General features: G+C 40.5%; 1 protein-coding gene across 2 annotated transcripts in view; it reads right to left on the reverse strand.

Moving 5' to 3' along the window:
• Window positions 1-14,891, reverse strand: part of BAIAP2L1 (BAR/IMD domain containing adaptor protein 2 like 1) — a 102,710-nt gene that overhangs the window by 21,861 nt on the left and 65,958 nt on the right. For both annotated transcript variants that reach the window (XM_044746894.2, XM_044746895.2), the window contains 5 exons: window positions 6,134-6,195; window positions 5,958-6,029; window positions 4,489-4,626; window positions 3,687-3,839; window positions 1,165-1,332 (listed from right to left, as the gene is read on the reverse strand). In XM_044746894.2, the coding sequence (XP_044602829.1) occupies window positions 1,165-1,332; window positions 3,687-3,839; window positions 4,489-4,626; window positions 5,958-6,029; window positions 6,134-6,195 (593 nt within the window). The remainder of the gene's footprint in view (window positions 1-1,164; window positions 1,333-3,686; window positions 3,840-4,488; window positions 4,627-5,957; window positions 6,030-6,133; window positions 6,196-14,891) is intronic.

Here is a 14,891-nt window from a genome sequence, read left to right on the forward strand (position 1 = left end):
TGCCCTGTTGGCTCTGTTGCCTCCAACACTGGTCACTGCAGTTTTTTACTTTTTATGACAGTAAAATATTTTTTTATGATATTGCATTTTCGTCACCTGTTTAGTGATTGCTGGTTGTCTGTCTATCTTTGTATTGTATGGCAGTCCCTGTTCTTTTTTACTGTATACAATAGTCTGTATTTTGCCTGTTCTCATTGTCACAGACTGCTCATGGTGATATGCAGACGAGGCAACACACCCTTCCAGGAGTGTGCCCTATCTCTTCAGTCCAAATACATTGTTTTGGCTCATAGACAAAAGCTCCTGCTGCCCATTTTTCACCACAAGTGGAACAAGGGGAAGGGACTGAGCAGCCTAGATGGTCTGAATTAGTTCCCCAACCAACTACATATGGAAATGCCCCAAGTTCCCTCCCACTTCTTGTATCCAGTGGCTCTGAGCTTACTGCTCCACCCTCTGCAGAAATTTTGCCCTGCACATCCTTGGGGCTGAGGTTTACATTTTGATTCTGCATAGACTGATCTTTTAGAGACTCCTTCAGTGTTTCTGGTCCACTGACAGCCCCTTCTCTTATTTTCCCATGCAGTTATGGGTCTATTCTGTAGATTGCTGGCTGGTCTTTAGTATCTCTGCTGTCATTTCAGAGGGTTTTAGATAGAGAGGTAGGGTGTACTCATGTGTTCAAACTACCCGCTGTATCCAAATCTCCCCAAGTGTTTGTGAAAATAAAGCCCAGGTTCAAAGAATAGCAAACTACAATGCTCAAATTCATTACCTTGAATACTCTGGTGACTGTGTTTTTCTGAAGTGCTTTCTATTGTGATGAATGGGATCAGAGTTTTGTTCATGTACTTTCTAAGACACCTATACTTCCTTCACTGGGAATGAACGTATAAAGTTGGAATCATTACAATTAAAAACAGTAACAATAAAATTTTCAAAATAAAGATGACAGGCTAAATATAGTATAAAACATTTGCACAGCTAATCTCAAATCAAAAGGTAAGGGATGAAAGTGAGAAGAGGCAGGGCCAAGAACTAGAAGTAACAGAGGAGGACCTGAGATTTCCACTGATGAAGGCACCCTGGTCCTTCGTGCAAATTTGGCCCAAATCATATTAGTAAATACACAACTGAAATCTCAAAGAGACACCCAGTTCCTACCATGTTGCTTCTCTCGATCCTTGGTGAAGGCTGAGGCGTTCCGGATACTGGGGTAGAGAGTGGGGTCTGTATTTCTTCTATCATATTCATGATTTTCTCTGGTACTTTGGTGGCATCACCACAGGTTTCCTGCCACCTAGGCAGTTTGGAATTAAGCAACTCTGCAGACTATAAATCCAAAACAAAGAGAACTAAAGACAGACGTGTATTGTTTAAAGAGCTAACAAAAATTACATCAAATAATATCCCTGATAGCATATTACTGGCTAACCACCAGAAGTGTGGGAGCTTTGCATTAAATTCAGCAAGTAGTTTAAAAGCATTTATGAGCATCTGCTGTGTGTTATTTGCTGAGAAGGATGCAGGCTCTTGTTCTTCAGGAATTTGTCCTCCCTCAGAGTGAATACAGAGCTTCAGACTAACACAAGGATCAGACTAACACAATGAGTAAGCACAAGTTCAAAAACTAAAAGGGAAGGGTTGAGCAACCTGGATTAATCCCCGTTGTTTTCCCAGTGGCCCCAGAAATGCCAATCACTGCTTTCTTCCTACAAGAAGCATCTCCAACACAGGCGATCGGGCTCTTTGACCCCAGGGGAACCGAATTTATGTGTTAGAGGAGTGAATCAGATCTGTCCTGAGAAGTTCGTCTGCGAGACAGAGGGTCTGGACGCAGAGTGTGGTGGGCTCTTCAGAGTCAGGGGCAGTGTGAAGGGGACCCCAGCCATGGGCTCAGTGGGGCTCTGGGGCAAGCAGACTACAGGCTTTGCAGAGAAGCTGGGCTGCAGAGTAGAGAGACACAGAAATGGCAGAGATGAGACCCCACGGCCCCAGAGGCAGAGGCATCTGTCCCTGGCTCCCACAAGGCTGGCTCTGCTTCTTACTACTGGACTCCTAGGGGCTCCCCGAAGCCTTTCAGTGAACCCCCTTTTCCAGGGCAGGAATCTGGTTGGAAAAGGGAAGTAGTGGACCTTTCTTGAAGCTATTTTCATAGTGACCATACTGTTTTTACCTAGACTCCTCGTTCATCAGGAGTGGGCTGGGGGTGTTGATGTAAATTGCAAGGAAGGGCAAAGCCCCTCCCCCAAACCACCTGTGTCCCTTGACTGAAACCTGACACACCAATTGCTGGGCATGTTTTATCCAAGGAGCCACTGAAAGGACTGGGATACCTTAGCTGGGATAAGGGAAGGCACAAAAGCACTTTTCAGAGAGTTGAAGAGATTTCTGGTACAGAAAGAAGTAGATTTGGTTTATGCTAAAAAGCATAACTGGGAGCCAAGGTTAAGTGTAAGAAAGACTCTGCCAACAAACAGCTCTCAGGAAGTAGGTCAGGCTGCCTCATGACACAGCGAGGACCTCACTGCTGGCGGGGCATCACCATAGGAAGAGAGCTTCCAGGTCACTTCTGTCCCTCTCCAGCCTAGGACTCTGCCCCAGTAGGATGCCCTCACGATGCAAGTGGACACTGCTGAAACTAGTAGAGATGCACCGTCCAGCAATTCTTTTCTTTCCTGTAACAATTTTAGATCTTGGGAATGTAGATTTGGTAGCTGAATACTCCTTAAAGTTGCAAAACCTTTATAGAATATATAACATATGATATATGCACACACACAAGGCCAAGGTTTTTTTCCCCTGAAAAAGAAGAAGTTGCCTTATATTCAAGCTCTTACAAAGCTTCTGTCGTGGAGCACTCTGTAAATTACTTTGTTGTGAACAAGAATGAGTATTTGACTTCAATCAATGCTAGTTTTGGATGCTTACATAGGACCAATAGAACTCATAATTAAAAAAAAAAAAAAGAGGATGGGCTGGCAGCATGGTCCGGTGTTAAAGTTGGTGCGCTCTGCTTCGGTGCCTGGGTTAGGCTCCTGGGTGTGGACCTACACCACTCTCCAGCAGCCATGCTCTGGTGGCAACCCACATGGAAAACAGAGGAAGATTGGCAACAGATGTTAGCTCAGGGCAAATCTTCCTCAGCCAAAAAAAGAGGAAGATTGGCAACAGATGTTAGCTCAAGGCAAATCTTCCTCAGGGGGAAAAAAATCAGTAATACATCCATATTTAAAATCTTTCATAAACTAATGCTTAATAATAATTGAGACTTGGCACTTTTTTCCTTTTCTCAGCTATAAGTCAGCTTTTCTCAGACTCTTTTTGAGTCTGAGAATCTTCCTCTACTTTATATGTGGGTCGCCTCCACAGCATGGCTGTCAAGTGGTATAGGTCTGCACCTGGGATCCGAGCCACCAAAGAAGAGTGCACCAAAATTAACCACTATACCACAGGGCCAGCCCCACTAAATTAATATTATAAGCAGACATTTGACCATTTCATCTACATTTCCAAAAGTTTACATATTCAAGTCAGCCAAAAACTATTTCTTTGGAACATTCTCATTGGCAAAATAGGCCCATGGCTTTATATTGGGGCATGTATGGAAGGTGAAGCATTTCAAGGGTAGTTAAATAGGAAATAAAATTATTAATACATGCAACACAATCTGCCATCACACCTACCTGTAAGTGATAATGATGTATGTGATTTGCAAAGCTACAGTGTTTGTCAACCAGAAAGCAGAAGCGCCTTTTCTCTTCAAGTAGAGCTTCTTTGCAACCATCCGCAATAAATTTCTGGATTTCACTTTGGCGAGAAATAACGGTTTCTACATACTAGGAAAATAAAGTATAATTATACAATCAAATAGCTACACAGCCTGCCATTTATCTTCTGCCATCTTCATACTTGGTTTATTTTGATAATGGGGTAAATACTAAATGCGGATAAACATTAGACAAAATAACAAAGCTGTAACCTGACCCACGCAGATATCATCATTCTCATTAAGCTCTCCGACTCATGTGTAGACAAGTTGCCAAAAGCCTTACATTCCACTGGGCAACCTGCACAAAATATTACTTTGTACACTAGGGATGTGACTGTGTTCTATTGGAAAATCATGGGCTTTGGAAACAAAGTTCGATTCAAACCCCAGTTCCAAGTGTCAACTGTGTGACTTAACCGAAGCCTCATTTCCCCATCTGTAAAATGGGGATAATAATGCTAATCATGGAGAGTCCGTTACCCTCCCTTAGTCTGGAGAAAATGCCAGTGTTTTTAGGAGGCCATGGACTAATTATTCTTAACTCTGGAAAACTTTGCGGCCTTCAGCTCATACTAAGTCAAAATGCTTATTTTTAACTTCAGCAGCAGCACAGCAGTGAATGGATAAAGTATAGGTTGACTGAGGTGAGTAAGCTTCTCCATAAACTGTACAAATCATCAAAATAAAATAAAATAAAATAGTGCTGAAAAATTCACCTCAATTTCTTTGTGTTCATATTTGAGTGCATTTCGTCCTGCTTGACTTTTCCTTCTGATCTTCTTCAATTCAGCTTGAGATTTCTCCAAAGAATCTAGTTTATTCCTGTGTTCTGTTTGGTATCTTTTGAGAGTTGCCTGCAAGTGAAATGTCATGTTTATTTTGCTGCAGCACAGTGCATACAAACTGTCAGGCAGTTCCTTTGCTAACATGCCCACTGGGCACGGCTGGGCACGGCTGGTCAAGGCCATGGCTCTGCACACTCCCACACCTCACAGTGCCCCTCCCTTGAACCTGAATGTTCGTGGCTTTGTTGGTCCTAAAGTTTCCTGTTTGTATGAGGGGCCCCTGACCAGAAGGGCAGCTCTCTAAGGACAGCAATGCCTTCTTTCTTTTCTTCTTTCTTTCCTCAAAGGTTTTTGGACATTGGGTAGTCAGTTAAGTGCTTTGGTGAATAAATAAACAATATTAAATCACATGTTCCTGACTGTTTTATGACTTATGATTTCAAGAAACAGAGAACACAGGGTCTGCAGCCTAACCGACCTGGGGTTAGAAGTCTGGCTTCATCCTTCATTTCCTGTGTGATCTCAGCAATTACTTAATTTCTCTAAAATTCATGTTTTTCCTCTAATGTGTACATGAGGACAGTAAGAGCACCTACATTACAGAGTTTCTGTAGGGATAAAAATCAGATAATGTATGGGAAGTGCTTGGCATTGCAACCACCTCAGCAGTCATAGGTGGTCCTGTGGCGTTCCTTCAGGGTACACAGAACATGCGCACATAAGGGCAGCGGGAGGATTTCAGGGTAATCCACACTGCTTACTGGTCTCGAGTAAGACCTTACTCAAAGGAAGACCTTACTTGAAAGGAAAGGGGAATTTGGGTGGCAACGAAAACAACTCATCCACAGCAGACAGGGAGATGGAAAGAGCCCTGTGCACTGGGACTGGATGGCTACGCGCAAGGAGAAACTGCTGGAATCGACCATACTGGGTGACAGGCAAGAGACACCCCGCAGGAGCAGTCTCTGACAATAGGACCTGGGAGTCCCAGGGAGCCCCAGATGGTGGTCTCCTACGGACGTCCCACATCCTAAAGAGCTGGTTTGTGAAAGCAATAGGTGCATTAATACAGACACAGGTGTCATCCACATATGTGTGTTCTTTGAAAACAATGCTTTCCAGGAGCAGTATGATTCCTTGCAATATTTTTCTATGCTTTTTAATAAAGATCCCAACTGTTCATGACAACATGCCCATTCAGCCCAAAGTGACCTTGTTGGATTTATGCATCTGTGTATATACTCAACACCAAGCTGCTCTCTGTTTGCTGCTGCTGAGTAAACAGTGGGGGAAAGTAAACGGGGGCGCAACAGTTAGGCAAGTGCAAACTCTGGAAAGCCAGGCCCCCGTGCTCCACGCCTGTCTCCATCCATGGAGGTAGAGCAAAACCGTGTACTCACGTTCATGTATTTTACATCAAGTTCTGTCTTTTTCTCCAGCTCATGTATAATCTCTTTATGGAATTTTTTGAACTGTTAACAAAAGGAAATAAAAAATTCACACCAGATTTGACATGTTAAGCGAAACAAATTTTAAAAATAAGTACATTTTGTAAATATAAAAACAGTTCACATACATTTTCATCAAGACTTTCATTGAGCTTCTTGTGGATACTTGAAATCTCTATGAGAACATGGCCTGTGAACAAAACCAGATATGTTAGGGGGAAAAGCCACAGTGTGATTTTTGTAAAGGTATTAGGGAAAGTAAAATAGTGAAGTACAGTCCATCGCTGCCCTCCAGAGCCTGGGAGCATTGGGCCCCAGGGCACACTGGGAGGCCCCACGGTGGGGGTGGCTTCCAGAGGGACCACAGTTGATAGCAAACTTACTGCATCAACAAAATGCCAACTTTGTCTTCAAACTCACATTGTTCTTTCTATATTTAGTCATTCCCTAAGCTGAATCCTATTATTATCTGGTTTAATTTTGAAATTCTCTTATAAAAGATTACCTTGGTCATTATAGTAACTAACTATAGGAACAAATGACTTATTTTTATCTAATCCCCAGAGTAATCTGATTATCTGTCAGGCATAGAAGATAAAGGTTATTTTCTTTTTTTCATACAAGTTCTTCTATCCTTCTGGAAAATATTAACACCATGGGAAACTGCGGCAGGAACGGTGCTCTGTTATATCTCCTGGGACTACACTAATTCTCTGAAACAAGTACAGCCACACGACAGAAGAGAATGCTCCAGGTCAGAGGAGACTTACTCCAAAAAGCAGCAAGACCACTTGATTTGCAAAGCACATCTCTGGCAGTTCACGGCAGTGGCTCCATCTCTGCTACTAAACTCTGATAAGGGCGCCAAGGGCCTCTCTCTGCCAACTTATCTACAGGAATCAAACGGTCTGATACCTAAGAACTGGGGGAGAGACAGAATCACTTGGAACAACCACCAGACCATACCAAACAACAACAAAAGGTGCTAGGTGGATCATCCTACAGTTCAGTGGACAGATAAAAAGGAATTCTTTGGGCAAACTGAACGGCTGTAGCTGAGGGAAGAGTTAAAATTAAGACTGTGGTAGAACGTGGGGAAAAGGAAAAAGAATACAGACGAAAGCCCAACTTCAGCTATCACCTCTGTATGAATGATTCTACTCTCAAAACATTTTAAGACATCTGACTTTCGCATTGCCAGCCTAGTCTTTCCCCTCATCTTCAGACTCAGAAATTCAGCCCCTTCCTGAACATATCCACCTGGATGTCCCATTAGGCACCTCATATTCAACATGTCTATAAGTGAACTCACCCCGTATTCTCTAATCCCAGCTCTTGGCTGGCAGCCAGCCAGTCACGAGGGGTCAACATCTCCCTACATGTCATATCCAATGACAGAGACTCACTCCTTTGTGCATGTGGTGTCATCACTTGGGCCACCTCTAGGATGAAACCATGCCCCTTACTCATCCTGCTTCCTTGGGCAACAAATATGCCAGCCCTTCTCTGCCCAGGAGAGAAGGCATGTGGGAATGACACGTGAAGTCTAAGTTCACCCGATAATCTGTTCCGCTAGAGGTGGGGGAGCAGTCTCCACCCTAACACACAGTCACACCTGCCAAGTGGACCTCTTAGGAGTGCCCCCCTCTCAATTCAAGCTCTTAGCATTTCTCTTTACTCCCAGTTGTCCTCTTCTGGATCTTCTTCCTCACAGGTGCCAGGGATCTTTCCAGATGCAAATGTAACATGTCACTCCTCCCCCAGACCCAGTGGAGTCCCAGATAAACCAACTCCTCAGCATGAAGCCCACCACAAACACTGCTGCTTCTAATAACCATGGCGGGTGGTGGGGCAGAGAATCCCCTGTGAGGATAAACCTTATAAGGTTATAGGTACATAACCTGTAAGTCCCTAAGCACCATGTGATTCTAGGGAGCTCTAATAGAAAAGACTGCTGGATAAACATGAGAGTGAGGGCAGACACCCCCCCAGCACTCATGGTTCCACCGTGCCAGGTTATCAAGGTACCCACTCGATATCCTTAGTGACACTGACTTCATTTATCCCATATGGTCTCCTAAAGCTCAACATGAAACAACAAAACCTGAGTTCTTCACAAAGGAAGCCTTTACATGACCAAGAATATAATTATATTAATATGTCATTTCAGATAGTGAAATAACCTGAGTTATTTTAAACACATCTATTTTAAACCCATAAATAACTCCTGGTTGGAGATGAACAACAAACAACAACAAAGAAAACCACTTCAATTAATTGAAAATCAAGCACTCTATTCTTGGCCAGCCAAATTTACTTAAAAAAAAGTGTAAAAATAATTTTGCTGAAATCATTCAGAGTGTTTCAGGCTGGAAGCAAGGCATTCACATTTTTTTCATACTGTCATAAACTTTATTTCTATAACCTTACACGATAGTCCTCCTTGTCCATGGTTTCAGTTAGCCGGGGTCAACCGCGGTGGGGAAGCATATGATCCTCCCTCGACTTATGGCTAGGTCAACAGTAGCCTAACACTACGTTACCATGCCTGTGGCATTCAGCTCACTTCATCGCATCACGCAGGCATTTTATCATCTCACATCATCTCAAGAAGAAGGGTGCGTACAATACAATAAGAGATTTTGACAGAGAGAGACAGAGCACATGCACATAACTTTTATCACGGTATACTGTATAATTTTCTATTTTATTATTATTGTTGTTAATCTCTTACTGTGCCTAATTTATAAATTAAACTTTATCATAAGTATGTATACATAGGGCTGAGTACCATTTGCAGTTTCAGGCATCTACTGGGGGTCCTGGAACGTATTCCCCACAGATAAGAGGGGACTACTGACTAATGTGGGTCGCTGAGAAGTGTGTGGCCAAAACAAAAGTACGTGCTAGCGCAGGCACTCTGTGAACACCAGCACTGCTGAACTTGGTGCTCTGGCCTGGAGGGCCCCAGCCACGCAGCACGCTCCCTCCTCATTCTCACCCCTCCCGCCCGGGGTTTCTCCCTGCAGGCAGCTTGGTGGAAAGGCTCAGTGAAACAGCCCATTCACTCTGCGGGCGGGAACGGAACACCTGACCTTCTCCTTGTTATTCCTGTCCCTCACAGTTCATGGAATTTAAATACCAACCTCATAGTAGCAGCCACTGAGTCCTCAGTCATAAAAAGGATCAAAAAACATCTTTACTGTGATTATACAGGCTGCGAAAAGTGTATCTTGAGACAGGAAATGAAAACAGCCTTTATGTTCGATCTACAGAAATGTATTCTGAAATATATAGCAAGTGTTACTTTATGTCTGAAATATGGTATCACACACACGTTTGTTAACTCTTAGCCCTATAACCTTTTTCACAAATTACATTTGAGAAAAAAAATTTTTTGAAAGAGAGGGCGGAGTCGAGAAAGCACAGCCCAGATTCTAATGGAGCAGAACTAAATACATGCCCAAACAGGAGTCAACATGTTGACCCCAGAAATTACAGCACTGTATGCACTGGATCAACCATTTCCTTTAAGCTTTTAGGTTTTGAGTCAACATTTCAGGAAGAAACTCATAGTAAGCACAGTACTGTGACTCAGTCTGAATAAATTATATTCTTAAATGGCAATATTAAAGGAATGTAATTATATACATATTTCAAAATTATGAACTTGACATAACTAAAAGTCAATGTCTACCATCAATTTTTCCCTAAAATTCATCTAAATGATAGCTAATAGTGGTATCACTCTAATTTTAGGAACTATGAACAAATATGTCCAACATTTTGGACAATATCATATAAAGATATGCTTTTAGCCAATAGGCTGTATGGACTTAAAACAAAAAGTTAAATAGAAATTAAAGAGTATTACTGATATGAACACATAGAAAGTTTTCTAAAATATAGATTAGTTATTGGACTACTAATATATTTTCAACTAGATAATTCTTCGTCAGTCACAATACAAATTTAGAGGAACAAGATGGAGACTACTAATGGATCTGAATAACACAGAACATGTGCTGAACATGTAGGCATAAATATTCCTTTTCACTTATATTTGATCATGGATAATCAGACACATTATTTCTAGAGAGCACAGAGCAATGACTGAGTCACATACTCCGTCCCCTTTCAAGTGGAATCAGACAATAAAATGACAGGGCAGAAGCCACCCCCAACAGGGAAGCCTAAAGTTATGCTGTATGGATTAAAGTAAAACTAACCAAAAATGTCACTGGAAAAAGGATATACTTTTTCTGACAGTTTTCCAAATATCAAATGTGATGAGGAGAAAATATAATGTTAGTAAAAGCAAATTACACACAGATGGGATATGTTAAATACACAAGTATGTACTCTCAAGTTTAGAGTCACTAGCACCAAATTAGTAGTGGTAGATTATGTCATGAACATGTGAGCAAACTTGAAAGGCCTGGCCAGCATCTAAGAACAGCTCTCAGTGGCTGCCCACTCGCAGTCCACAGATGCAATGATCAGTGTCCATACTGTACAAGTAAACAACGTGCATGTGGTAATAATGCCAAGTAAGTGACAGAGTGAGCATTTCATTTAACCTTCCTCCAGAAGTCTAGCTTCTGACTTAACCAACTATAGTACCACAGTTCTAATTAATGTCTTGCACGGAGACTATAATTATTCTACCATGGATCATGATTTATCCCATCTTATGAAAACAAGTGGGACAAACATAAGTTATGCAATAGAATTATATAGTGTCCCAAAGTTCTTTCATTGTATGAGATGAAAGTAAAAGTGCCAAGTAACATCTGACCTTATAAGAAAAAAGGTATTTTGAAATCTCTAGGGTAGCCACTAAAAGAATAAAGTGCATATAACTACCAAGCTAATAGGGGAAAAAACGGTCAAAAAGAGGACTAGAGAAGAAATGAACATGGGAGAGAGAGTAGAAAGCAAAAAGTAATTACAATGAATGTAAATGGCCTGTATAGTCAATGATTAAAAGACGAAGATTGTTAGGATTATAAAAGCAACAACATCCAACTATATTCTGCTTACAAGAGACACACCTTAAATACAGTAATACAGAAAGGTTGAGAGCAAAAGGATGGAATAAGGTATATGGCAAACACTAACCAAAAGAAAGCTAATGTAGGTATATTAAAACCAAAGAAACAAAGCAGACAAAGTAGTCAGAGGCAAGGAGCATTACTAGAGATAAAGCAGTCATTTCATGATGGCAAAAGGTTTAATTCATCTGGAAGACAGAAAATTTTTGTATCTGTATGCATCTATTAACATAGTCTCAACATATTTAAACCAAAACCTAATTATAAAAGAAATCGATACATCAAAAATCACTGTAGGGGGGCTGGCCCAGTGGTTGAGTGGTTAAGTTCGCGCACTCCACTGCAGGCGGCCCAGTGTTTCGTTGGTTCGAATCCTGGGTGCGGACATGGCACTGTTCATCAAACCACGCTGAGGCAGCGTCCCACATGCCACAACTAGAAGGACCCACAACGAAGAATATACAACTATGTAACGGGAGGCTTTGGGGAGAAAAAGGAAGAAATAAAATCTTTAAAAAAAAAAAATCACCGTAGGAGACTTTAATGCACCTCTCTTAAGTAAACTGATAGATTAAGCGGACAAAAAGAGCAGTACAGATGAAGATGACCTGAATAATATGATAAATAAACTTGATCTAGTGGACATATAAAGACTACTATATAATACACATGAAGAACTCTCTCTCTCTATATATATATACGCACACACTATATATATAAAAAATATACATCCAAGAACTTCATTTTTGATTTTTATCGAGATCATAATAGTTGACAACATTGTGAAATTTCAGCGGTACGTTATTATTTGTCAGTCACCATAGAAATGTGCCCCTTCACCTCTTATGCCCACCCCCCAATCCCCTTCCCCTCTGGTAACTACTAAACTGTCTCTTTGTCCATGTGTTACTTATCTTCCACATATGAGTGAAATCATAGGGTGTTTGTCTTTCTCTGTCTGGCTTATTTCACTTAACATAATACCCTCAGGTCCAAAAAAGACAAAGATTTTGTCTTTTTTAATGGCTGAGCAGTATTCCACTGTGTGTGTGTGTGTGTGTGTATAATTGTGTAATACATATACACACACACTACATCTTCTTTATTCAATCATCAGTCGATAGGCACTTAGGTTGCTTCCACATCTTGGCTATTGTGAATAATGCTGCAATGAACATAGGGGTGCATAAATCTCTTTGAGTTGTTGATTTCAAGTTCTTTGGATAAATACCCAGTAGTGGAATAGCTGAGTCATATGGTATTTCTATTTTTAATTTATTGAGAAATCTCCATACTGTTTTCCATAGTGGCTGCACCAGTTTGCATTCCCACCAGCAGCACATGAGGGTTCTCTCTTCTCCACGTCCTCTCCAACATTTGTTATTTTTTGTCTTGGTGCTTACAGCCAGTCTGACAAGTGTAAGGTGATATCTCATTGTAGTTTTGATTTGCACTTCCCTGATATTAGTGATGTTGAACATCTTTCCATGTGCCCATTGGGCCACCTGCATATCTTCTTTGGAAAAATGTCTCTTCATATCCTCTGTCCATTTTTTGATTGGGTTGTTTTGTTGTTGTTGAGTTGTGTGAGTTCTTTATATATTTTGGAGATTAACCCCTTGTCAGATGGATGATTTGCAAATATTTTCTCCCAGTTGGTGGGCTGTCTTTTCGTTTTGTTACTGGTTTCCTTTGCCTTGCAGAAGCTCTTTAATCTGATAAAGTCCCACTTGTTAATTTTTTTCCTTTGTTTTCTTTGCCCATGTAGACATAGTATTCAAAGAGATCCTTTTAAGACCAATGTCAAAGAGTGTACTGCCTACATTTTTTTCTGGGAGTTTTATGGTTTTAGGTCTTACCTTCAAGTCTTTGATGCCTTTTGAGTTAATTTTTGTGTATGGTGAAAGATAATGGTCTACTTACACTCTTTGGCATGGGGCTGTCCAGTTTTCCCAACACCATTTACTGAAGAGGCTTTCCTTTCTCCATTGTATGTTCTTAGCTCCTTTGTCAAAGATTAGCTGTCTGTAGATGTGTGGTTTTATTTCTGGGCTTTCAGTTCCGCAAGAACTTCATTTTTTTAAAACAAATACAGAATATTAAAAGGGGACCAAAAGAAAGCCTCATCATGTTTCATAGGACTGAAATCATACTGAGTATGTTCTTTACCCACAGCACAATTAAGCTAGAACCTCAACAAAAAGGCAACTAGAAAATGTCCATATACTGGAAATGAAGAAACAGACTTCTAAATAACCTATAGGCCAAAGAAGAAATCACAATGGAAGTTAAAATTATTTTGAAATGAAATGATAAAGAAAATACAGCATATAAAAACACGTAAGATACAACTAAAGGTGTGGTTAGAGGAAATTTATAGCCTTAAAATGCATATAGTAAAAAAGAAAGCATGAAAATCAATGCTGTAAGCACCTATTTCAAGAATTTGATAGACATAACAACATGAATTTCAAATACATTATGCTAAATGAAAGAAGTCAGATGAAAAAAGCTACATACTGCATGACTCCATTTATTAAAAAATTCCAGAAAAGGCAAAACTGACAGTTCTGATAAACAAATCTGTCTATTCTAGGACCCAGCAATTCTACTCCTATATTCCCAAGAGAAATGAGTGTGTTGGTTCACCAACATATATGTACAAGAACGTTTGTAGCAGTTTTATTCATAATATCTCCAAGTGAGAAAAAACCCAAACATCTATCAACATTACAATGGCTAGTATGTGGAATACTCACACCATGGAGGAGGGAGACCAAAACCTATGTCAATTCCTCTCAAATCCTTGGCACAACTCAGCTGCACAAGTACAGAGTAAGACACTAAGAAACGCAGCTAAAGCAACAGTTGGAGCGCTGGAAAGCTTAGCAGAGATTCTCAGCAGATACACAGTGTTGAGGATGAGAGTCTGGAAGTGCAGTTCCACCAAGTTAGAAAGGCTTGGTAAACACCACAGGCTTCCCACTGAAACTGAGAAAGGCCATACCACAGGAATAAGGCCTAAGTCACAGGACCTAAGGGCTATGCCCTAGAACTAAGGGTAAAACCAAACTAGATCCACCAAAAAAAAGTCTAGAACTAAGCCTCCACAAAATCAGGGTGACCCATCAGTAATAAAACTCCACTCTTAAGAGGAAGACAACAGAATCCAGAGTCTCTACAACATTTTACCACAGTGTCCAGAATAGAAAGAAAAAAAATCAGTAGACACAGTAAGTGGTAAAACTACAAACTCTGAACTCTTTTCAGTAGGGTCATTTTTTGGGGGTGGAGGGGTGGGGGGTATTCCCAAATATGTTTTACACTTCTAATAATAATAAAGTTTACTTATAACTCTAATATTATATCATATAAATTTATAATCTAAGATTAATATAAATGTGTAAAATTTCTAAAAATTCCAAAATTATTTTACATGTGACGGGGTTGAGAAAATGTGTAAATATGTTGATGCTATTGGGAGCCAAGGTTCTTACACATTTCCGAAATATGTAAATGTAAGTGCATATTTGTGTGTATATATATGCATATATATGTACATACATGTCTATTTTGTGTGTAAGTGTATGTAGACAGTACATACTATATCCATGTATATATTTCCTAGCTCTGTTTGCTGAAAGGACCAAGACTACACCTCAATAGCAATGAATATACCTAGTATCCAAATCTTGGTTTCTAATATCATTCTCCACTAAAACAAAGTAGCACTCCTCAGAAAAATAGCTGCTGATTCCACAACTGAGGCACAGAAGGGACAAGATGAGCCTGGAACATACTGTTACGCAAACAAGTAAGGAAGTGTGTAAGA

This window comes from Equus asinus, chromosome 14 (assembly GCF_041296235.1).
Source record: "Equus asinus isolate D_3611 breed Donkey chromosome 14, EquAss-T2T_v2, whole genome shotgun sequence".
NCBI lineage: Eukaryota > Metazoa > Chordata > Mammalia > Perissodactyla > Equidae > Equus > Equus asinus.